Raw genomic sequence first — 25,252 nt, 5'->3', positions numbered from 1 at the left:
CTATATTTGTATTAGTTATATTTTTGCACTTAAAACTTTAAATACATTTTGCATCTGTTTTGAAAAAAAAATTGTGATGGAGCATTTTTTTGTGTGTGTGTGTGTGAGCAGGAAAGATCGAGAAAGTGCGACCTGCTCCTCCAGTCTCACCCTCCCCTTCTGAAGGAGCCCTGTCGGATGCCGGCAGTGAGGACTCCTCTGGGTCATCACGCCCCAAAAACTTCATGCAGACGCTGATGGAGGATTACGAAACACACAAGGTCAAACGGAGGGAGAAGATGGAGGACTCTCAAGTAAGTCTTTTTCTCCTGTCCAAATACATCAATGAAAGGCACTGTTACTGGACTTTCTAGGAGTAATATATTTCATTTACAGACCACAATCATTCTTTCATAGCTCAAAGTAGTAGTAAGTAGTCACATAGATCATCTGACTTGTGGTTTTAGGAACTGTCCTGACCTGCTGGCATTAGCAAACATTGTCCATCACCAAAAGGGACATTCCCAGACACAGGAAATGAAAGTCGCTGGGGATTTCTCTGTTGTACAAGTAATTTCATGCTAGTCTTTTTTGAAGAAGTATGGCATTTAAGTTTAGGACAATATGACAAAAAGTGTAAAGATTTTGTTCCTCATATTGCGCTATCGGGATTCTCTATTTGATTTTTCTTCTAATGTTATAAATAACTCATTAGAAAGGGCTTCTTTCTGAATTTCTGAACGTGAACAAGACAGACTCTTCATGAGTGCCATTCATATCCAAAATAATCAAATTTGTTCCTCCAGAGTTCAAGTCCAAACTGCTACAATCTCTTGTGGTATTACACAAGACCTGATTGAAAGTATTATTCAAAAAAATGAAACATAATACAAGGCACTTCTTGATAAATATTGTATTATAACTGGACATTTTGCCACAATGTTCTTTGGTCATTGCTTTACTGTTTTGCCAATGACATTCTGTGTTGTTGTTGCCTCTCCCCTGCTGCGCGGTCAGTACGCCCGCTTGCTGCTGGCCAGTAAGGTGACCCACGAGGTAGCTTCACCCCCTCACATGTGTCTGCACTCTGCACTGTGAACTCTACCCTGCTCACAGACCTGGCTCAGATACACTAATCACAAGGGAAACAAACATTACTTAAAATAGAATGATTTTTTTTAACTAAATTAGGGCTGACCAAAATGCTTCAAGTATTTATATTGAAGAATGTCGATTTTCCATTCATTTTTTTTCTTTAGAGAACTTTACAGCCTCTGGATTACTGCCATTTCACAAATGTCTTCCTCCAAAGATTGAACTCTGCTCCAAACCACATGCTTTGACTGACAGAGGATTGGATGTATATCTCTACTAAGAAGACAATTGGCAATCTGAATCTTGATTAAAATGTATTAATTTCACAGTCCTTAACTAAATTAATGAAATGTATTTTCCTTAAAACCTTGTGTCTGAATCCAGGTCTGTTGGTATGTCACTGTACGCCCTTTGGTGTTGGTTTCGCATGTGCTTATTCATCAATTTGGTGTGACCTTTGACCTGCTTTTGCAACCAAAAATTTGTAGCAATAGGCATATGAAGTAACCCTTAGTCATAACAACCTTTATATATTTTACATAGTAATTTATAATGAAATAGATTTAGCATAGTTATGGGCAGTTATGGGTTAAAACCACAGTATGAATTTAAAAATGTCATGATAGATTAACGCTGTGAAATTAGTACAGTGCGTGTGTGCCTTTTTATTGGCTGTTACAATTTAATGTGTGTAATTTAAGTTTGAGGTTGTATGTTGTTTTTACCTGGGAAATCACACTCACCCATTAACTTGATCTTATCAGTGCGATATGTAAGCACAACCAACAATTCAGTGCTTTTGTTACCCACCATAATAAAGGCATAAAAATAATGCTTCAGCTAAAATAGAGAGTAATAGAGTTTTAGCATGACATTTTTTCCTTAAAGGTCCTATATTATTATATGTGAAATTGACTCTTGTCAGCTTTAAGCCATGTTAGAGTGTTGTTACCTCATAAAAACATATCTGGAGTTGTGTTTTGTTTCATTCACACATTTGATCCTTTATTATTAGTCTGTCTACATTTCCAAAGTTCAAAATGCTGTACCCCACCTTGTGATGTCATTAAGTTGAAGTTTTCAAGTTAACAGCTACATTTTACCTAATGTTCAGTAAACATAGGCAATTCTATGGCTGAATTATCCAAAATATTTCTTCTGAAGGTGGAGTTTAAAAACAGAGTGGAGCACTTTCTGTATTACCAAATGGCATGACAAGGTGGATCAGAATGTTTTCCATTTAAAAGAAAAACAGGGTTTGTGTGTTAAACATGTGTGAATGAAACAAAACACAACTTCGAGTATGTTTTTGGTGAGAAAACAACATTACAAAATTACGTAATATGGGCCTTTTAAGTTACTTGGTGTTACTATTGTCACTTGTTGGGCCATTATGCATGTACAATTTCACTGACTTATTTTTTGTGATTGGGTTTCAGTGGCTTGAAAAGCATTGGGTGGTGCATTTTTATTTATTTTTATTCATGTATTCATTTTTTTCCTTCCATTTTTTCCATTGTAGGTTCTGGAAGCTACTCGCGTAACCAGGAGAAAGAGCGACATGGCTATGAAATGGGAAGCTGGTATCTACACCAATGAGGAAGGTCAAGAAGAAGAGGAGGAAGAGGAGGAAGAGTGAAAAAATAATTGTTGCTATGGACCATTTTGACACATGAAAGCAGGACTCTAAGGACGATGGCATTGAAGGATTGAGATGGGAGCGAACAGTATTTATTTTACTTATAGTATTCTGACTATCATTGTGGAAATGCATTGACTTTTGGACCTAAGAACGAAAACCAGTATGTTGGAAGTACGTGGGAGACTATTCTAAATGGTATCTTGAAAGATGTGTTGAAAGAAAACATATTTGGAAAGTTGTTTTGGGAGTATAATTTTTTTGTTTTGTTTTTTTTAATAGAGATTGATTGGTGACGCTGAATGACTTCTTATTCATAGGATTTCACACTATGGAGTTTTTGTGGTGGCCTAAAAGTTAGTCAGAGAGATTGTTTTGCAGTGATATCAATTCACTCCACGGTTTTTGAAAATGATAGAGATAATTTTGCGATGAAAGACAGTAAAAGAATTCAAGCTAGTCTGTTTTTAGCACGTTGCAATGACAAGGCTAAATCCATTCAAAGTACTGAAATGGACCAATGGAAAAAGAGATTGTTGAATGCACAATTTGTATATATAGCATCTTTTTTTCAGCGCTGCAATTCCAACAGGCCTTAGAGAACATAGGTAGATGTGTCTTATAATCACTACAGTGGCTTGACAATGTCTATGAAGTAGCTTGATGGGAAATTGATGAACTGCATAATATAAGTTAATCTTAAGGGCTTTTTAAGTGTTTCTATACTTAACGGTCTCTTATTTTAGCTTTTTGGTTTGTAATGCTTTGTGAACTTGCCTTTTCTGATGTAAGCAGTTTTTCATGTACTATAATACCAAGGTAGGATTGTCTATCGCATAAGCATATACACCTGCAGGGCTACTTGCTTGCTGGCGTTTTGGGAAAAAATATTGAAAATGTTTTGTAAAATTGTTGTCATACCAAAAGTTTGTAGTTTGAGATAATCTTTTGAAAGTTGCCTAAATTTGAAGTTTAAGACATGCTGATTGTGAACATTCAACTAAAAGCCTTTTTGATCATAGTTTAGGACATAATGATAGCAAAGAAGTATGTTTTTATATTGCGTTGGACAATAGACTGGAGAGTTGTCTGTAAGAATTAAATTATGCTATTATACTATGAATTATGGATTGAAAGATACAATATTTCTGAACCACTGACAATGAATGAGTAAGATGTTTTTAGGGTGGCTTTGAGCATTTTTACATTTTTTATTCAAACCAAAGGTCACCATTTTGATTGTCTACCAGTTTTGTTTGTTCGAAGTGTCCTTTAGCTGATAATAGTGTAATAGTGAAACTAGGCCTATGTATTTATTTCAACAAGACTAGAGTTAAAAGTGAAAGAGTAAAATATTCTAAATACAAAGAACAAAGAATCTCCTTAACTATTTAGTAATATGTATTTGAATCAGCGTATTAAATAGACACAGCATTCTAGCTAGTCTTTGTAGAGAAGTCAAGTTTTCTCATGGTAGACTTAGATATTTGATTTAAATACACTTGACAACTCATTATGATGGGCTATTCGGTTACAATGACTGCCACATACTGTGTTGACTTTTGCAAAATGCTTTTTTGTATGTTACAAAGAAACAAAATGTGTATTGTGTCTAAAAAGTCAAATTCCTGACAAACGCACTGTTGGCCTATGTCAGATTTGTTGCAATTTGATGTTTGAATTCATGATGCAGAGATGATTTTATTTATCATTTTATTGCAGGTTGCTTCATCCATTGGGAGTCATAGTGCAAAATGTGTGTGTGTTGAAGCGACCCTATATTAAAACAATATAACCTCTGTTCCTATGTTAACCACTTGTATGCTCATAACCTGCTTTGTTCTTTTATAGCACATGTAAGCCTCACGTATACACCCGCTATTACATACTATGAATATTTTCTCAATAAAAACAAAATACTTTAATTAACTGTGTGGTTGTTGTTTCTTCTCGATCATATTGCCTATTTATATGACCAACTAGGTCTATGATTAATCCTACTATGATACTGAGTGCCAAAATTGTCACAGCAAAAGGGTGTCTGGTTCAATTTCAGCCCTGCTACTAACAACAGCTGGGTCCATGTTGAAGAAATACAGAGTAAAAACAGGCTTTTTGCTGTATGGATAAGATTATTCCTAGTAGCCTATTGTCTTTCAAATTTATGACAATACTGCACAGCTTCCTTAAATGAAAGATGCAGAAATTGATAGGATAGACTACCTCATTTTAGGAAAAGGCTATATGCTAATCTGTAACACTAACATAGTTACAATTTAAGAAACAAATAAAATAGGGAGTGACGACAGTTCCTCTTTGTCTCTAAAATCCTCAGTTTCTGTTTCTGTACATATTTCTGTATGGCTGGTTGGCCGCAGGACGATTGAGGAAGTGAGGAAGTGAGTCTGAGTCTGTTGTTTGGATAAGACAAGCCCTGTTACAGGCGACAGACAGGTGCTTTCTGAGCTCCACGCAGCTAGTTGTTTGTTTCTTCGAAAGTTAGTTCCACAGTGAGTTTGGTGGATAGGCTTCTTCAGGTGCCACCATGACTTTCCCGGCTGTGGTGCACTCACTCCGGGCCGGACTGTGTCAGGTGTGGCCGGTGATCGTGTTGGAGGAGCTGGGTAGCAGTTTGTTTGACACCGCTCTACAGATGGTTGTTCTGGATCGCTCTGCCACCGACCCTGACAGCCACAGCCAGCAGATCGCCATGACCAACTTTTACATGATCTACAATCTCATCGTTAAATTCACTCCAATTCTTCCTGCGCTGTTCCTGGCGCGCCTGGGGGACCGCGGGTGGAGACGGTTGCCAGTGATAGTGCCGCTGGTCGGGTACCTTGTGTCCAGACTGGCGCTGATGCTGGTGGTCATCTTTGGTTTACCCATCGAGGTGATGTACGGAGCCGGGGCGCTTTTCGGTCTGTCAGGGGGGTACGCCGCCTACTGGCCAGGCGTCATGACGCTGGCGTCACTGGCCTCCACTGCGTCGAAGAGATCCAAGGTAAGGTTCAGCAGTCTGCTACACTCAAACTAAAACTTTCAGGAGTGGTTTGAACAGGAGAATGGATTATGGCCAATAGGTTATAAAAAAACGATTCTACACTACTATAAATAACGACCTATAAATGCAATAAAATAGCCAACAAACCCTGCAGCCTGCACACTTGTTATCTAGGCCTATCACATGCCATGTAAAACCATGTTGTATTATTTTCTGGTGTTTTTATTAAGTCAGTGTCATGGAGTGACCCCGTGTGAATTGACTGCATGGGAGCCCATGACCAGAAGTAGGCCACTTAAACATTAAGCATTGAAATTATTTAGACTGAGTTCTGTTCCCTCATGTTTCTTCAGACCCTGATGCTAGTGGAGCTGCTGTATGGGATAGCAGGCCTGGTAGGCAGTCTGGTTTCAGGACACCTCTTTCAGCTGTACACCGCCAGTTTGGGACATGGCATCATCCTGTTAATCATCAGCACCATTGTAGGTGTGCTTTGCCTCCTACACGCTACACTGCTGCTTCAGGTTAGTGTGCCACACTTTTGTACATCAGGGGTTCATCCTGTGGTTTCAGAGTTTCTTTGTTTGCATACTTGCCCCGAACCAGAGATGGGGGATAATCCAAAACCCTGAATCACAATAGGCTGTATTTCTCAAAAGCAAATCCGCACATGATTATGATTTCATTGAATATAGTTACCCACAGCCTATAATTGACCATCTTGCCCAATCTGGTCTTGTCTGATCTCATAAGCTAAGCAGTTTTGGGCCTGGTTACTACATGGATGGGAGACTGGTGAAAAGGTAATTCGGGGGGGAGGCAGTGGCTCAGTTGGTAAAGCACACAACACCCCCAACCTAAAGGTTGACAGATATCTGAACCCATCAGTGCATTTACATCATTGGGTTCTTAGTGTCCTGTGTGCACATCCTGGTGTGTAAATGTGTAAACTGTTCCTTCATGTATAACATGTGTTACTTGGATGCACTACACAATCAGATAATTGGATACATCAGGTTTACTATTTTTGCAGGTGACAGATGTCTCCAACAGAGAGGAAGAAGATGAAAGTTGTGGCCTTATTCCTCCTTCAGTTCACAGCGAGCCTCCCATTCAGAAAAACTTACCCAATATCATTCTATTGTTCATTTCCGCCATCTTGTACAGCTCTGCAGTTGGTGGGGCCATAAATGTACTTGGGGCCTTTGTGATGAAAGAGCCACTGAGTTGGGATGCCAAACAGGTGACAATTTTTGCCCCCTCATTCTATACATTTACACAGTGTTTAGGGATGGTTTGATTTAGGTGTTTTTGTCTTCTCTTTAGGTGGGCTATGGAAATGCAGCAGGCTGTTTGATCTTCATCACCAGTTATTTGGGGCTGATTGTTTTGCGTCGCTACTTCAGTGAGACCAGTGTCATTATGATCGGCATGCTGTCATTTACCTCTGGGATTTACTTCATGTCCTTTGTCACGACTACGTACTTCTTTTATCTGGGTAAGTCTAAAAGTATCCCTCCTTAACATAACAAGTAGTAGGAAGTACTTTCATATATCTGTCGTGACTAGTAGAAACTGCTAAAACTAAATTGAACGTACTTCCCTAAAACTACAGCATCAAGTAGTGAGCAAAAATGGCAAAAATGTTTAAAATATCTTGATATTGTTTTGTCTTAACTCGATGCTGATATTCAAACAATATTATGACAGCCCATCCAAATTGTGCTATAATGTACCAGCATACACTACCAGTCAAAAGTTCAGGATACACTTTTTAATTTTTTTTTCGTTTTGTTTTCTTTTTTGTCTTTTCTTCATGTTTTTCTTTATGTACTTTCTTCACATCATTCATTTGACGCAATATATATTTAATTATGTAGAAAGGAAAAAAGTAAAATAACTCATAACAACATATTTTTTACATGTTAGTAGCCATCCTTTGCTTTGTTGACAGCTATGCAAACAGTTAGCCTTCTCTTCATGCTGAAGTCTCCTGAAATGGTTTTCACTTTACAGTTGTGCTGTACTAAGTTAAAAAAAAATATTCAAGTTCAAAAAGTTCAAAAAAGTGCAAACCAAGGTTCAAAGCAAAGGGTGGCTATTAAAAAAGATTTTGATGCCTTCAGTGTGAATCTGCAATGTAAATAATCATGAAAATAAAGAACAAAAAGTGCGTCTAACCTTTTATCTAGTCCCGTATATCTTGATTGAGGATGAGGTATTGCAAATATCTAACCTCTAGTTGTTAATACTGAAAAAGCTGGCTGCATGACCTAATAACCTACACCAAACCTAATAATAATAAGTGATGTATTGTTTTCTCCTCAGCTCGGTCACTGAACCTGCTGGCTCTCATCCCTATGCCCACAATAAGATCTCTGCTTTCTCAACAAGTCCCCAAATCCTCCTGTGGTGAGTAATGCTAGTATTTTTCAATAGACTGGTGAATTATGGAGTACAAAAGTAATCTGGTATCTGGTTAGCTTGTGTTGCAGTCTGTCTGCAAGATAACCCAATAACCCTTTTTTAACATATATGTTATAAGTATTTACAAAGAATATGGACAGTTTTGAGATAAAAAAAAAAAAATAAAAAAAAATAAAAAAAACTACAGATGGTACCATTTTGATTTTTTCATTGCTGTGTGACTGATAGCATAGCATTTGGTTGCAAAGTTGTATCTAAAACTTTGAACATGAACAAGTAGTGAATCATTTGTTGACGTATTAAGGGTGCATTCATACTTGCACAATCACCACATTAAATTTGGGATTAAACTGGGACTAAATCTTTGTAAAACTGAAAAAAAATCTACATAGGGACTGACTGAAATTAGGCCAAAACCAGGACTAATAAAGGACAAATATAAAAGCACCAAAAATCAGTGAGAAATACAATTTGATTTTTTTTTTTTAAAGAATAAAACTTTCTTTCTAAGTTTTATGCATTTTTATACTTAACACTAAACATGAGTGAGAGCAGTTTGAAAAAAAAAATAAATAAAAAATAAAAATTTGGTGTCACGACAGCAACAACAAGTTTGTTTTTTTAAATATATATTATTATTGTAGTGCAATGTTTTATTTAGATTATGCATCATTTCAGTGGGCAAATGAACTCCCACTCTCAGTTTGAACTGTTTTAAATGAGCTTTGGTTATTTCTCTCTGTGATTAGTTTGTTGTTAAAATTAGTTCTTACATTGGCTTCTGTGATAGAAATAAATATACACAGAGCCAGTGTTTTGAGCGGCTCTTTGAAATGAACTGATCCAAAAGATTCAGATTTCATAAAGGAGCAGAAAGTCTCGTCACTAGTTTACAGTATTATAGTCTCTGATGTACCTCTAACAGGAGTGGCACATGCTCACAGTGTCTTATCTTGTTGAGCTGGTTTTTACATGTGTTTCCAGTAAATAGGCAGGTTGGAGGAACTACTGTAGGTTGTTCATTGACATTAGACAGGGGTTTAACTTTTTTCTTTGAATGATGGATGAGATTTGAAAGGGCTTGTACCTGATTTAAATTTGTTCTTTTCAAGATAATTGTGTTTTACATCATGCATCTAGAGTAAACTAGAGTAAGAGCAGCTACATAAGATAAATATTGAGACTGCAAAATATAATCTACTCATTTTACATTACATGTTTCCGGTTAAAACTAACATAGAAGCTACTGTCAGGGTTACCTCTTTTAGTCCAGTCAGGCATATTGTTCACTAAGACTCCTAGACACTTGATATTACACTTATATGAGGTATTAACTGCTAACATATAACATATTTAGATCACCATGTTACCTTTTTTCTGTTTTGAAAATGCTGTATTTGTCGAAAAAAACAAAACATTAACTTAAATAAATGTTATTTTTATTTTAGATGCTCATTGTTGGTACTGTAAACTGTTTTGAGGGTACGAATAAGGCTTGGGAGAGAGATCACTAAATTACTCAAACATGCATGGATGGCTTCTAAAACCTCTTCAAACTTATTATTATTAGTATTTATTATTATCATTATTATTATTTTTAAATGAGGTAACTTTATAACATTGTAGAACACTTCAGTAAGTCAATTTGCATAATACCACCTCTACATGCGTCTAAAAGCAAATAACAGCATGACACTTTGTTAGACAGTTGTTTATGTAAATCTTCTATTTAAATATCAGAAAACACTACATCAGCAGGGCTAATGGCTCAAACTAGAACATGTTTCTGATTCATGGTTCAGAATGGGTACAAGCCCTTTAACTCCTGGCATTGTGCCGCCTGGTGTTGTGCACAGGTATGACCCTCACCGCGCTGCAGGTATTTCTGAAGTTTGGGGCAGCGGCCTACATCCCCGCCTCCACCAAGATCTACCAGAGCACGCTGGACTGGTTCCCGGGGTTTGTCTTCACACTGTCGAGTGCCTGCTCTGTGCTGGCAATGATCCCCATCAGGTGAGATGCAACTGATACTGTAATGAGGTCAATGAAATAACGCACATTTTGGGTTAGAAAAATTTGTTCAATTTTTTTTTTAAAACAAAAAACCAACAACAATATAATACGTCAAATTATGGTTAAGGTTGACGGGCATTATCCAAAGGCAAATAACATCTTAAATTTATCTCCCAACATAAAGAAAATGAAAAGATAAACAAAGATTTAAAAATTTAGAAATTAAATAATTATTTTAGTTTTACAGATCTGTCTGACCAGTCTACCTTCTATGGAACAGAAAATATCTGTGGATCCCATTTTGTGTTCGAAATCAATCCATCAAGCTACAGTGATTACCATGAATTACTTCTGGTGTTTATTATCCATTTCCTTTTTTCAGTATTGTGGGATGCAGAACCCAGAACTTACAGTATGAAACTATCCAGGGAGACTGAGACTGCCAAACAGACGCCAAATTGACCCCAGACACAGAAGTGGTTGAAGGATTCACTGTTCATACAAAATGAAGAGTTACACAGACACAGGCCTTGGGAAGGTACTTATATGCACAGAAATATACCATAATATGGTACCATGCAGCTGACTTTGTACTGATGTAGCCAGAGACATCTACATAAAGTACTTTTACTTGAGGAACTTTTAGAATAAAATTATACTTCTCCAAGTAGTTTTCAGACACCAAGTCTACAAAAACATGATAGAAATCTTTATGTTGACAATATACATTTTTTAAGTTTCTTGCATCACTTCTTCATGTATGATTTAACTTTTATTTTTTGGTGTTTACTTTACTAGATTTTGCACATTATTGTTTTGTTGTTCCAATTCCAGACGTTACATCCAAACAGTTACTTTTATAAGTACTATTACATGAGTAGTTCTCCAAAATATTATTTTTACTACCACTACCTGAGGTAGACACATTTCTTTGCCAAGTGAATTTACAAAGCAAAAAATCCTGCAGGTCAGGAGTATAGTTTCCCTTTGTTACTGTATATATAGTATTAAAATGTACTTTGTTTATGTATAAAAAGCAGTCATTCCACTTGTGCAGTTTCTTAATGGTGCACTATTATAATTATGTACATAAATAAATTATTTAACATGCAGTCTCTCTTCCTTATGTTATGTATTCCTCAGCAAAAAAAAAAAAAGACAACCAGATGAGTATCAAATGCATTCATTGATTTATTATTGGTCCGATATATTTCAAAATCATTTGAGGTAATTGCATCAAAACAATATACAAGCTTATTTATAATTACAACACGATGTTATGAACATCCAAATGTACAGGACTGAAACGTAAACAGTGCACACTGAGAGGAGGCGGAAAGGACACAAGCTTGACTGAGCTTGTATAGATCATGTGACTTTGAACTTCATTTGATTGGCTGGGTTTAACACGTATTAAAAATCTATTAAGAGGAAGACAGGAGGAAACGGGGACATTTGGCTTAAAAAAGTGTCAACATTAAAAAACTCCCCAGCTCAATACCACTTGAATCTGTTTATCTGTCAGACTCAGACCTGGTTATTACAGAGATGTCAGCTACATTTAGTGCAACAGGAGATCAGCAGGCACACAGTATCACATGGGCTTTACAATGGCTATGGGTAAGATTACATAATACAAACTCTTCCAAAACTATAGTGGGGTTCCTCTCAGCACCTGCAGAGCAAAAGTCAGACTATATTGCGTTTATTTAAATTTGGTTACTCCATATTTACATTACATCATAGTGCAAATCTTTCTTTGCCTTGTGTTAGTATGCCAGATGCTGAGACGAAACCCAACTTTAATTTCTATAGAAAAATAAACTGGCTTGTACGGTTATATTATTGAACAAAGAACGTCGTATTGACACTCCACTGGGTCAGTATAGTTCAGTGGAAAGACCTTAGATTTACTTATTATTATTTATTTGTTTATTCACAGTACAACTTATTACAAAAGTAAATAAGAGCAAAGTCACGTAATGTATTTTTCAATTTTGATAAAGAAATTGTAACATTTTAAAGTATTTTACAAAAATAATTTCTTTTTCAAATTGATATTGTTTTTTATTTCATTGACAATGGTCAATGTTATATTTAGGAAAATGTGACTGAAAATTTAACAGTAACTATAAGTCACGCAAATAAATATATTTACTTTAGTTTTGATATATGCATTTTTTTCATAAACATAGTATTTTAAAACATTTGAAATTTGGGTTTTGAATAGCTGATGTGCAGCAGTAAATGGTTGTATAATGGAAATTAGATGTTTGTAGAAAATGTTTAGGTTTAACATAAGCAGCTACATCTTTACGAGGGTTAGAAGATTTCTTTAATACAAGTATCCTTATAACTGTTGAATTTATTTAACTTGGCCAATTTGTGCTGACAGAGATGCTGATTTTTGCTCAGCTTTTTTTGTTTGCCCATAATCAGACTAAAACAAACATTTTGATACAATTTGCTAGCCCTTTACTGTAACACTAAGATATACATTCTTGTCACAACACATTAAAGGTGCACTATGAAACTTTTCTGGTGAAGAGTATGCCACCTGTTTGTCTCATTTTGAATGTTCCAAAGAATAACCTTTAATCTATACTACATAACTACATACAGAAAAAAAACAAGGCCAATTTACAGGTCAGATCTGTGGAGAGGTGACATCGCTCGCAGTAAGAACACTTGGTTTCCAAGTATTTTTGAGCTAAAAACGAAATAATGAAATATACACAAGGTGGTTTAATGCTATACTTTGGAACATTACAGACATAACAATAACATCTCCATCAAGCAGGTAGCGGACCAGGGGCTACCTGCTACCAGAAATGTGCACCTTTAAAAACATTGTGTAACCATTATAGTATACTGCAATTTCTAAGCAGAGCTTTTCGTACTTTGTCAGTTCAATGCAAGCTTTTAATCAGCAATTATGCTTCATGTTACATGCAACCATAGCTGCGAATGTTTGAATCATTATAAAAATTACATGTATTAAAAACACACACTTTTTATAGGAGAAAGACACTGACTGAATATAGAAGAATATAAAATTAAATCACAGACTGGCCTACAAATGCTACAACACAGACTTTAGTCCTTTAGCAAAGAAGCAACGCTGGTAAACAAATAATTAGCACCACTTGTGCACAAATGACACGCTTGAACCTAGGTGAAAATATAATGTCTAAAAGCTTATAAGAATAATTGAAGGCAATTATTAAAATATGGAAACTTGTGTTGTATCAATTCATACATGTGCTTATGGTCTTTCCCTTGTTTTCCCTGTTGTCACATTTTTTAGTATGAAACATAAAAAATATAAAAGAAAGATATTTCTAAACATACCATAAGAATCAGTGAATATTGTCATAAATAAAAGTATTGATATAGCAACTGTGGTTGAAAAACTCGCAGAAAGCAGAAATGACCTCATACTTGCACACAGAGATGTTGAAACTAAGATTACACATTATCAAAGGGGGCTTCTGTTTTAAGGCAACATAGTGTAAGCAGGGGGAATTCGCCAATCTGACTTCTCAAATGCATTATCAGTCAGATTTGTAATGGGAGAAGAGGTTAAGTCAAACTGAAGTGTCACTGTTCATATGTGATAGAATTTAAGGATGTGAAACTGCCTTACAGTACTGACTTCTCTAAATGGTTGCTTGTGTTGGGAGTAAATGCATTTTAGTAGAGAAGACATAAATACAACTGATAGCTTGTGTGTGCTTTGAAATTTTGTTGAATCTAGAATAGTTTTAAGATTTTTTATATTGCGAAATGTACCATAAGTAGTCCGGCCAGCCGGACCTCTATTAATTTGTATTCACTCTTTTAACATGTTTTGGAAGATGTGAAATCTTCCACTTAAACTTTACACAATTATATATATATAAGTTGTCATGTTATATGAATGTACTATTGGAATTGGCCTTGTTATTCCAACTGGTTTTATGTCTATCCAATTCCAATCGGGTAAAAACAGGCCTATTGGAACTTGAGAAAAGAGGGGATTAGGGATTGAACAGAAAAAAGTTTGTATAAATCTCTAAAATGTATAAGATTGAAAAAGCAAAACAGACCCTTTTAAGCGACATCAGAGCCAACTAAACTGGATCAGAATATGAATATTAAAAACAAAACATAAATCAGGCCACCTCATGCACCTCATGCAAGTACCGTGATGGTATACTTGTAAAAAAAATTAAGTGAGAATTTGAGAATTCAAACTGTATTTCATGTAATTAAGAGATGACACCTGAAAAAATGTTTATTAATTTATAATGCTTAATTTTTAATAATGGAATATAGAAATAGCAGATCCAACATGGCGTCCGCGTCTCAAAAAGCCCTGTATATGACGAGTGGTGTTGGCAACCGTAAAATTACACATTTAGAACAATTGTAAGAAAACCTGTCTGTACATAGTTGGTATGTGTCCATTCTCCCTGCTGTTTGTGAACTTGCCTGTTACCTGCTTCACTGTCTGGTGGTGTCCCTTTCTTAGACAAAAGATGATGCCCGATTGGTCCTTTTCCTTGGCATGAGACAGAGTAATGCACAGGGAGGAGCGAGAGAGAGGGTTGGGTGGTATGTTCAGTTTGTCTCACTGGTTTTGTCCTCAGTCTGTTTGTCTTGGAGAACTGTGATGAGAGACTCCCACGCAGACTGGCACTGTATGCACACAGAAGAAGTTAACTGTTGTGAAGAATTTTAGCAATACTTCTTTTTGTTTTAGTAATTTTCTACAACAATACAGCCACCAGGCTTGGGGTAGTACCAGTACTACCCCAAGTTTATTTCTATTCCACAGACATTTCGATTTTTTATTTAAGAAGGGTTGTCATTACATTATGACAAAAAAGCATCTTTACATATTACTAGGGGTGTGCAAAAATATTGAAATATCGATATATCGTATGATTTAATGTGATGATACAGTATTGATATCGTGGGCTGCTGTATCGATATATCGCCAAGAGGTTTTTTTTTGGTATATTTTACTAAATTATTTTGTTACAGCACTACAGTTTTGTTGCTTGTTAAGAAGAAGGAAACTCGTTTATGCAACACATTTGACATTTTCACTTTTGATGTCTTGATGATTAAAATGGGTGTCTTTCATATTCAGTTTGCACAAGAAGTGGTTTTGAGATATATATCGTATCGCCAATACGTATCACAGTTGTGAAACATTGTGCTCAATTTACTGACATGTGGGTAGAGATTATATATATATACACGCACGCACACACACACACACACACACAAATATATACATACACCTATTTGTAGTTTTGTAGAGCCACAATGTAGAGCTATAGACAGCTTGCTTTTTTCTACCTCATTTATACAGTACGCGCTTTGTTTAACCATTTGACTTGCGGTGCCCTTGTAAGGCTTGGAATTTAACAACAAACTAAAACACTGCAGCCCTCAAATGTAAAATCTAAAACTACTTCTAAACAACTGGAAGACAAGTAAATTTGTATCTTTTAAGGACATATTCCATACATCCTACCGGGTTAATGATGAGGATTTTTTATGATGGATTTTTTTTATGCTGGATGCCCTTCTCGCAACCAGCCACATACTAGGACCAGTGAGTGAAGTGGCTTACTGAAGGATTCAAGTATTGTAAATCTTTGTTATCAAATGAAATATGCTGTGGCCATCTGTTTTATTAACTGTACAGTGTATGCCATTGGTTTATATCAAAAGGTCAACAACACAAGCAAAGGGTTTAAATCAGAACATTATTCATGACAAATTCTTTTACTGAAACTAAATAGAAAATTTTGATTGGTGAATAATTTGTAATACCAAGTTTACCTTCTCGTAGTAGGTAATGTTTTTGTCGGCCATGCCTGTGAGAAGCTGTTTAAAGTCTTGTCTCTTATTCCTCTGCCAGCGTTCCCAGTCTGCCTTCAGGTCGGCATTAAAACACTCCACTTTGTCCTGGCATTTCTCCACCTCGGCTGGAATCTATAGCACAAAATAACAGGGAGAACTACCACTACTGGACTCTCCAAATCTACAAGCTATAGGAGCTGGGAGGTCCTGGGGTTTGGGGAAAAGAGTGCAGACTGAATTTTTAAACTTACAAGAGAATGATTAGTGCAAAAAGGTGAACTATGTCACCTTTCAGGCAGAGGACCTACTTGTCTCCATGGAGATGTTATAGCTTTGCCTACAAACGTCCACAGTATGCCATTAAACTTATCCATCTCCATAACAATAAGCAAGTGATTAAACCTAGTGTTACTAAGCAGACCAGATCTGTATAACAAGTATTCATGTTTTTCAAGGTCATTTTTGATCAATAAAATACATCAATAATTAAATAAATGGTATATGATAGATACATTTAATACCATACTGTGGAATATCCCATGCAAAACAATAATGTGACCTTAGAGAGACACAAGTAGTGGAACAGAAAAGACCCATCAAAAAAGTTACATAGTGCATCTTTAAGAATTACCAAATGTTGTTTTGTCTATGGAGGACAATAGGTGAACCCATTAGTGATTACATTGTACTTACTGGCGTTTTATCTTCTTGTCTCCGTAAAATAGCTGCCTCAAGTCGACCTTCATACTCTGCTTGGCACTGGTCTCTCTTCCTTAGAACATTCTGTAAAAAAAAAAGCAGATGATCAGATAAAAAGTATTACATAGTTTCAGTTCTTGCAAGATGTTTAACAATCATGATGATGATTCAGGTCTTAAATTTACTCTTTTCAAAGTCAAAACCAAGACTAAAGAAGTCATGGTCTAATACGTCTTGATCTATATTACTCTGTCCATTTTGCTTTATGATTATGATATAGTAACTAAAACATACCAGCAACAGTGTTTTCTAGAAGTTTTGTTGAGACGTTTCCGAAACAAATTTTTATTGTAACAATTTTATCCCATACAATCTAGGGATTGAAAATCAGATACTAATTGATACTAGGTTTAGTAAACAAGATACTCTTTTGAGCAGGTATCAATACATCACGGGACACATTCACAGGCCAGAAATGAATCGTTCATCATTAGCTTTAGAATGATTTTGAGCTGTATCAGAACAAGTATAAGAGCACATAGACAAGAACACCTGGAGAACTGACCTGCATGGTTGAGGGATTACACAGCTATAAAGTCATATGAACCACAAGTACTACAATTCAGTGTTGAAAATGCCATTATATTTATATAAATGCTTTTTTTAAAATTTTCATTGTGGTATCGGAATCAGTACCGAGTATAGAGTCTATTCCTTAGTATCAAAATTTACTTTAAATTAAATAAAATAATTTAAATGTACTAAAATTATACTATTGTGTCAACAACACTAATACAATCTGTGGTGGACTAGAAATTTCACTTATTGATACTATTTAATCTTTAGGTAGTCCTTTTTGTATAATCCTTTTTTTTGCAGTACTATATAATAAAATTTTTTATATATAAAAAATTACTTTTACATAGTTATGAAAATACAATGAGCAACAAAGTGTGATTTTCTTATGACAATCATCTATAACACAGAAAACACATATATACAGATATAATATATTATAACATTATGAGTTTTTAATTCTAGCTGCTAGAATAAAAAAATATTTTCAAATGAAAGAGATCCACACTAAACTCACACATGATTAAATTGAAACCCTGACTTATTGTAACTGAAATGTACTTTGGTGAATGGCCTGACAAAACATACTGTATATCTGACCAGTGCCTCACCTTCATGGATTCTATGTAGAGAACGTATTCTCTGAGTACGGGGAGGAAGTCTTGGCTCATATTTTCACTCAGGTCCTCCATAGCTCTGCAGCATGTAGACACACTCCCAGCTACTCCCTCCAGGGGGCGCTGCAGCTCCTCCTCCACCGCTGCCCAGCTGCTGTATACAGAACTGTACTCCCGAAGCTCTGTTAGGTACTCTGAGGAAAACAAAACACATTTGAATTTAAAATAAAAAATTTCAACAAAGCAACAGAGCATATGGTGACTTTATTATGAACTACACTGATAAAGTATATTAACAGTTAATTAGAGTTAAAGATTAAATTGAAATTGCACTTTGACTGTATATAAATCTCAAAAACTCCAATCTTTTAAGTATCATAAACCAGTATCCTATCATAACTAAATATTCTGTCTTAATCTGTGTAAAAAACTGATAACCTTTTAGTTTAGATTTGTATTAATTTTGTCAGTTCATTGGACACTTTTAAAATGTGAACATTGAACAGAATCCTATAATTAAAACATAAATCTTATCACAGTCAGAAAAAATGCACATTTCCAAAACGTTCAGCCCTACTGTTGATAAGTATTGTAATAACATACGTTGATTTGTATATTGTGCAGTTCCAACTGACAGGAAAAAAGCACAGGAAGATAATAAAACCAATAAAAATACAAATTCCTGACACTAGCTTGAAATAATTGCCATGGCGCCACTGGCTTTTATTTGACTTTACCACAATTACATTAGCTGTACCCATTTATGGTTTAATTTCAAAGAACGTGCACATTTGCTATCCTCTCTTCTGACTTTCGACTAAACCAATATAAACTGCTGGACAGATGGTGATGGCCAGCGTTTCACAGGGACGGATGAGTGGTTATTTACACAGTAATTTATCACACCATGAAGTAGGGCAGCAGTGAAAAGGTGGCAGTGCACCATCAATGTCCTTTCTATGGCTAAAGTAAACACTCAAGCAAAGCCAAATGTACAACAGGTATTCATTGATTTGAACAAACTAAGCAATTAGTTTTCCTACCATTAGCAGGGGTGTGCAAAAATATCAAAATATCAATATACTGTATCGTTTAATGTGATGATATCGTGGGCTGCTATATCGATAAATCACCAAGAGTATTTTGGGGTATTTTTTTACTAAATTATTTTGTTACAGTTTTGTTGCTTGTACAGGGGAAGGAAACTCATTTATGCAACACATTTGACATATTCACTGTTCTGAGGCTTAAAATGGGCATGTTTCCTATGAACTTGCACAAGAAGTGGTTAAACAAAAACTTTTAGTATCACAGCCATGATTTATCCATTTTATGTATTGTATTGGCAACTTCACATCAATGGCCTAATGATTTGGGTATGTGACCTCTACTTTATGTTTCTCTACAAAACAGACACCCAGGATTGTATGTGTAAAGTAGTTTTATATAGCACTATATGGCACTCAAATCAATTTACATGAAGAAACTACTCATACTCCATCACTTATTCTCCCATGCTTCTGTATACACAACACATCCAGTTTCCCAAGAATACAGTGGCAGATTGCTATGTCAGTAGCAGACATGTAGCTCCAAATTCTGGGTATTTTAGGTAAAAACTGCTGTGGTTGATAAATGCACATTGCAGGCTCCATGCACTAAGTCCTAGTTAAACAAGTACCTAGGCCTGTCACAATAATTACAATAGTGACATATTGTTCAATATAATAGATGAAAGATGGAACAATATTTTGGAGGCTCAATAATTATCACATCCACGTTTTTGGTTAATGAGATTGAAGCAGTTGCAGGTTAAACAAGTACCTTCTACAACAATATAAATACTAAGTACTACTTTTATTCTTCCATTACTTGTTGCTCATGCTTTTTTAACAGTATTTTACACATACAGTATATTATTAAATCACTTCTTTTTATTCTCCTACTTTATGGTTATTGTGTCAGTAGGGAGTAGCATAGAGTAGTTTCAATATTATTGTTAATGCAATATATTTATATCTGACACCAGATGGCGTTCAGTGGGGAATGAAGCACCAACTCTACTGTAAACACGCACGTCTACTAACTGGTCTACACCCTTTTATCAAATAACCAATCTAGAATAATAGTAGCAGCCCATGGTACCTGACTGTTCCTTTAGTATCCTCTGTGCGATGCGGTCCATAGTTCCCAGTTTCCCGCTGAAGGTGTCCAGGTACTCCCCCATGGCCGTGTACTCTGCGGGTCGCACCCTTAGCTTGTACCCCCCAGCCACGTACTTCACTGATTCGCCCACTTTGGTCAGCAGAGCCAGACCCTGTCGCTTGTTCAAGTCCTGCAGGTGGAGGCATAGTTCATCCATCAACCTTCTGTTATATGATTGGATCATTTTTAGTATTCCTATATAACTAATAAAATTACATATAAACACTACTTTTTATAGAGTAGTTTAGTTATAGGTCCTGTTTTGCACAGAAATATATCTGATAAATTAAAATTGTTTCATGAAATGTTAGGCTGCTTTCTATATACCAGTAAATCAAATAAGTCAAAATAAGTCAAATGATCCTGGTTCAAAAAGTACATGTAAATGTTCAGTATTTTTACCTCATTTAGAAATGCATTTATGTAGTGTATCTTAAAAGGTGCACTATAAAACTTTCAGCTGTTATTGCTTCTTCCTGAATGTGCCATAATAGCTGCATTAATAGCTAATAATCTATTAATTATGTATCTCAATGGAGATAAGCAGAGGATCTGTGGAAAAGTGACCTTGCTCAAAGAAAGAATCCATGTTCTTTGAGCAATAAAAACACCTTTATTGAAATATATGGTAAATAAATATGTTAAATGCCACACTACTAAGCATGTAGAAAACCCCACCATGAAAGTTAACAAATATAAAAGTGTGCTATTTAAATAGAAATGAGGTCAAACTTAAAATGTCTCATCACACAATTATATCTTTTGTGTTGTACCTTTGCAGTGAGGAAAGCGTTAAAATGTGGGTTGAATGAGAGGACAGGATGGTCAGCCACTCTCTTGAGAAACTTGTCCAGAGCTTTCATCCTGGTCTCCACAAATTCTTCCGAGAAGCGGTCCACCACGCCCTTCATGACAAACTTCTCGGGCAGCGGCTGGATGGGCAGACAGAAACCATGGAGGCGGCCATTTTAAATGAGGCATTTAGAGTCAGTAGTGAGGAATACATGGTTATGTGACCTACAGGGACCAAGTGTGTGGGTTGGCTATCCTCCAACTTGATTCGGAGCCAGTCGAAGTCCTGGTAGCGCCGCCTCACACTGTACTCTGGCAAGTCAAACTCTATCCTTGTCGTCTGTTGAAAAAAATCACAAACAAGAGGCCTAAGTAGATTTAAAATTTTTCTATTTTTTTTTTTTTAAAGACTATGTAGTACAGTGGACAAGTGAGTCTTTTATATTCAAGTGAAGCAATGTAATGATTCAGCCACTAACAAAAAGTTATACAGTAGTTTGGTAGGTAGATTAGTAGAGTTAGTAGTGCACCATTAGGGAAATTTTCTATCAATACTGACAATGTAGGAGTATATATTACAGGTTAATAAAGTAATGACAGCTCATATGGCAACAACATGGATATAAAAAAGCAATTCATTTTCAAGAAATTGTTAAGAAGGGGTGTGCTAAATTACAAACATTGTAAACAATATGTATTTTTAAATTTATTATATCAGCCCAATGTATTGGTTTATCTATACAAAAAGAAAAACAGTTTGGGTTAGCAGAGGACTGACAGTAGATCTATCAATTAGAACATCCCAAGCTGATCATTGATAATATCACAATTGAGCTAAAATTCAATCTTATCTATGTAAAATATCCTTTTTCTTTTCAAAGTCACTCTGCCGTAAGTAATAGCAAGACTAAAGAATATTATTAACCTTCGCACTTCGCGCCAAATTACCTTCATCTGAATCATATATAGGGCATATTATTGCTTTCACAATAAATACAAACAGAATGAATGCTTTGTATCCCGGTGTATAACCACAAAGACAGCACATATGTACAGTAGAGTGCATTAAGCACCAGACATGAGTCACTTCTGGGTCATATAGGATTACATGTGTATTGACCTTGAAATGCAGCTGATGGAGCAGATATTCTTCACTAGTCCCCCACACACATTCAATTAACCGTGGAGTTTAGTGAGGGCCTGTGATATTTGTCTAAGGCCTCTGAGTCTTTCAGCACTCAGCAACTGTCACCATGACGCCACACGGCTGCTCCTGTCTGCAGCCCCATGCTCACAAGGCAAAGTCCATGCAATACCATGCTTCAGTCTAAGGCAGTTGTTTCAGGTTAGGTCTCTAGAGACAGCAGAGACTAGACTACACAGCACATACATTTTGTTTAATTTATTGAACTTAAAGGTTCACTGTGTAACAGGTTACAGGTTCACACTGTTAGCTGCGTGTCTCCAGGGTGGTGATGGAACATTTGATCATGTGACATTAAACATATTTAAAATAAACTTACAGTTTTAAATCTACCATGAAAACCATGCCATTGTTACTGTGAGAGGTATAATAATTTACATGTTACAAGTCTCTGGTCTGTGTCATCACCTGCTTGTCTCAATGGAGATAAATATGTTTAATGCCAGACAATGGAATATCACAGCCAAAACTACATCTCAATGAAAACAAAGGCAGTGGCAAACACTCAACCAGAAAAGTTCCAATATATCTATAGAATGTGATATGTTTAAGAGGATGCTGAAGAACATTCCAGGTAAATAACATTTCCATGGAGATAAGGAGACTTTCGACCTTCCACCAGAAAAGTAGCCCTTTAAGAATGTTTATGGCTTTTCTTTTTTCTTTAAAACCTGTTAAGGGCGATACTATTGTAGAAGGCTTTTATATGCCATTGTAATGGGAGGTTTTAATATACTGATGAAAATGAGTGTAAAGAAGAACATTTTATACTATAGTCAATAAGTCAATAAGAAAAGGTTTAATTTCAATGCATCATCATTGTTACACCAAAATGGGAAATATAATCTCAGGTAAAAAGTGGACATTTTGGTTAAAAAGAAAACTGGAAATACTCATAGATTATTATTCATTCAACACTTTATGGTAAACTACTTCCATAGCCACATCTGCCCTGGGGTTGTTCATTGAAGGTATTTAATTTGCACTTTGGCAAGTTGAAATTACTAACAGTATAATATAATAGTGATTGAAACTTTCAGTATTGACAAACCCTAAACTCACTAATTGAAATACAGAATAGTTTAGTTTTAACATCATAACATAACGTGATTTGGAGTTTGAATATTTGTGTGTACTTTGATTAGACAAAACACTGCTGCACACTGGAGTGAGCAGGCAGCCGCTAACCTTGGTGGACACTCTGTAGGTGATGTAGGTTTCCATGGTGGACACGTGCTTCTTTGGGTCGTCCACTGTCACAAAAAGGTCCTTGGTTTCTGAGGAGGCGTCTCCATCCATTTCATCATCCAACTGGAGCCGATTGAACAGTGAAGACACAGATGCGGGGCTTGACGTCTCTACCGGCGTGCCATTGGTCAGCCCAGCATCCTGTGGACACCATGATGACAGAAACAAAAGCAGTGATAGATTGTTGCAGTGCTTTTTCAATACAGCTCTTGTTAAGCTGCAACTGGTACAACGTGACAATAATTCTATTCTCACGGGCCAAACTGAATAGACAGAAACTGGTAAAGAATTCATGGCACAAGTTCATGATTTGTGTGCACTGATAAAACTATTTATTTTTAAGACAGTGATACCAAATTCACCTGAAATAATACTGGTATATTGAGCAAAGTTTATACATGAGTCTGACCCTGATGACCTAAACAAAGACATGGAAAAATTGAACAGGTGTGGAAATTGTGAAAGTAAATACAAAATTTCACTAACAATGACTCAAGAGGAAATAGAGGAAATGTTGATATGGCAGGTATATGCATCTGATAATGTAATCTTATATTTTACAAGCTGATCAGATCTTGTTTCAGTCTTGGGAGTCGACTTGAAGAAACAATGTTGACAGCTGAAGTTGAACAGTAACTATGGTTATGCACAGAGTTGGTGCCAAGTAGAAACACATTTCTTTTGTAGAATAATGGTGGATTATAATGTATTGAAGTAGAGGGCTAAAGACAAGTTAATGGTAACAGTAATACAATCAATCACACTTTGTCAGACTAAAATTGTTAAGTCCCGAAAAAGCATTTTGCAACTTCCTCATTCAAACTGTGTCAGAAAAAGTGCAATGTCTGTCCACACAGACGTTTAAAATCGAAACAACAATGAGAGTGCAGCTGGACAGCTAGCTTTTCCCAGTGCAGCACTAACCCTCACTGGTAATCACAGTTTACAAAATTGCATTACATAGCATCATCACATCATGACAGGCTAACCACAAACACCAGAGCTCAGGATCTGAGGTCACAAAGTGTAAATTTAAAAGTATTACTTATCCATTCATTGCAGCCTATTGCTTTAGTAAGCATTTCAACAAGCACTGGCTGTGCAAATTCAACAGTACATTTGCATTAATGCTACCCCCATAAAGACAATCTCCAAATGGAAAGAATGCCAAAAAATGTTTATACACAGCCACATTTTCATTTAAGTTTCATAAAATAGCAATATTATATTGAACATGTCTTTTTGGCAAATCATGTGTATTGTGATGTGTTTTTACTCATAAGCTGTTTGATAATTTTGAAGCCAGTATACATAGAATAATTTATTTACTAAAATATGTTAGCTTTAATTGACAACATTAACAGTTATTTACAGAAAGGTGTAATCTCCATCAGTTTATGGTCACATAACTGTTACTCAGTTTATGCATAGATGTTCTGCCACAGTAACAGATGGCAACATGTGAAGACTCACTGTTCGTTTAGAACCATTGCTGTGCTTCATTCAATGCTTAGCGCCAAAGTGAGTTAGATTGTTTTTTTGTTTTTTGTTTTACTTTTTGCGTGATTGCTCGGGTAGACCAGACCGTACCTTGTCGCTAGCAGTGTTCACGGTGACTTCTGGCCCCGGGGAGAGAGGCTCCTCCGCGGCGGACAGCGGGTGGGTGATCTCCGTGATGGGCTTCTGCCCTGAGCTGGCCAGGCCCTTCGGAGCACCGACACTCATGGTGCGTCTGGCGGGAAGACGAGTGTCGGGAACAGGGGCGACGACTGTCCGTCTCTCCGCGGCTGAAGAACTGATCTCGGACAAAACAAGGCGTTTTCTTGGTTTTCAGGGTTTGATCTGTGGAGATGCTACGGCGCTGTTTCCAACTGTCAGCTGACAAACACAACGCA

At 36.2% G+C, this 25,252-nt stretch overlaps 3 protein-coding genes across 4 annotated transcripts in view; 2 read left to right on the top strand and 1 right to left on the bottom strand.

Annotated features, from left to right (window-relative positions):
• Window positions 1-4,638, top strand: part of LOC110166391 (A-kinase anchor protein 2) — an 86,585-nt gene extending 81,947 nt beyond the window's left edge. For both annotated transcript variants that reach the window (XM_020931629.2, XM_020931628.2), the window contains exons 14-15: window positions 112-293; window positions 2,597-4,638. In XM_020931629.2, coding sequence (XP_020787288.2) covers window positions 112-293; window positions 2,597-2,713 — 299 coding nt within the window. In that variant the 3' untranslated portion in view covers window positions 2,714-4,638. The remainder of the gene's footprint in view (window positions 1-111; window positions 294-2,596) is intronic.
• A 434-nt stretch (window positions 4,639-5,072) lies between these two features.
• Window positions 5,073-11,269, top strand: LOC110166393 (thymic stromal cotransporter homolog). The gene is made up of 7 exons (XM_055154062.1): window positions 5,073-5,717; window positions 6,071-6,241; window positions 6,751-6,960; window positions 7,044-7,215; window positions 8,046-8,129; window positions 10,001-10,157; window positions 10,540-11,269. Exons 1-7 carry the CDS (start codon window positions 5,259-5,261, stop codon window positions 10,592-10,594), a joined length of 1,308 nt encoding a protein of 435 aa, XP_055010037.1. The 5' UTR covers window positions 5,073-5,258; the 3' UTR covers window positions 10,595-11,269.
• A 55-nt stretch (window positions 11,270-11,324) lies between these two features.
• Window positions 11,325-25,240, bottom strand: snx30 (sorting nexin family member 30). Its single transcript, XM_020931596.2, has 9 exons — window positions 24,948-25,240; window positions 23,298-23,498; window positions 21,135-21,245; window positions 20,887-21,045; window positions 20,054-20,243; window positions 17,903-18,102; window positions 16,710-16,799; window positions 15,996-16,148; window positions 11,325-14,837 (listed from the first exon to the last, which is right to left on the bottom strand). Exons 1-9 carry the CDS (start codon window positions 25,080-25,082, stop codon window positions 14,760-14,762), a joined length of 1,317 nt encoding a protein of 438 aa, XP_020787255.1. The 5' UTR covers window positions 25,083-25,240; the 3' UTR covers window positions 11,325-14,759.
• Between the last annotated feature and the right edge of the window lie 12 nt (window positions 25,241-25,252).

The sequence above is a fragment of the Boleophthalmus pectinirostris genome, unplaced genomic scaffold, assembly GCF_026225935.1.
Source record: "Boleophthalmus pectinirostris isolate CB_2022bp ecotype Guang Dong unplaced genomic scaffold, ASM2622593v1 HiC_scaffold_18, whole genome shotgun sequence".
NCBI lineage: Eukaryota > Metazoa > Chordata > Actinopteri > Gobiiformes > Gobiidae > Boleophthalmus > Boleophthalmus pectinirostris.
The sequence above is the reverse complement of the archived record's forward strand: the minus strand, read 5'-3'. Positions and strand labels throughout refer to the sequence as shown.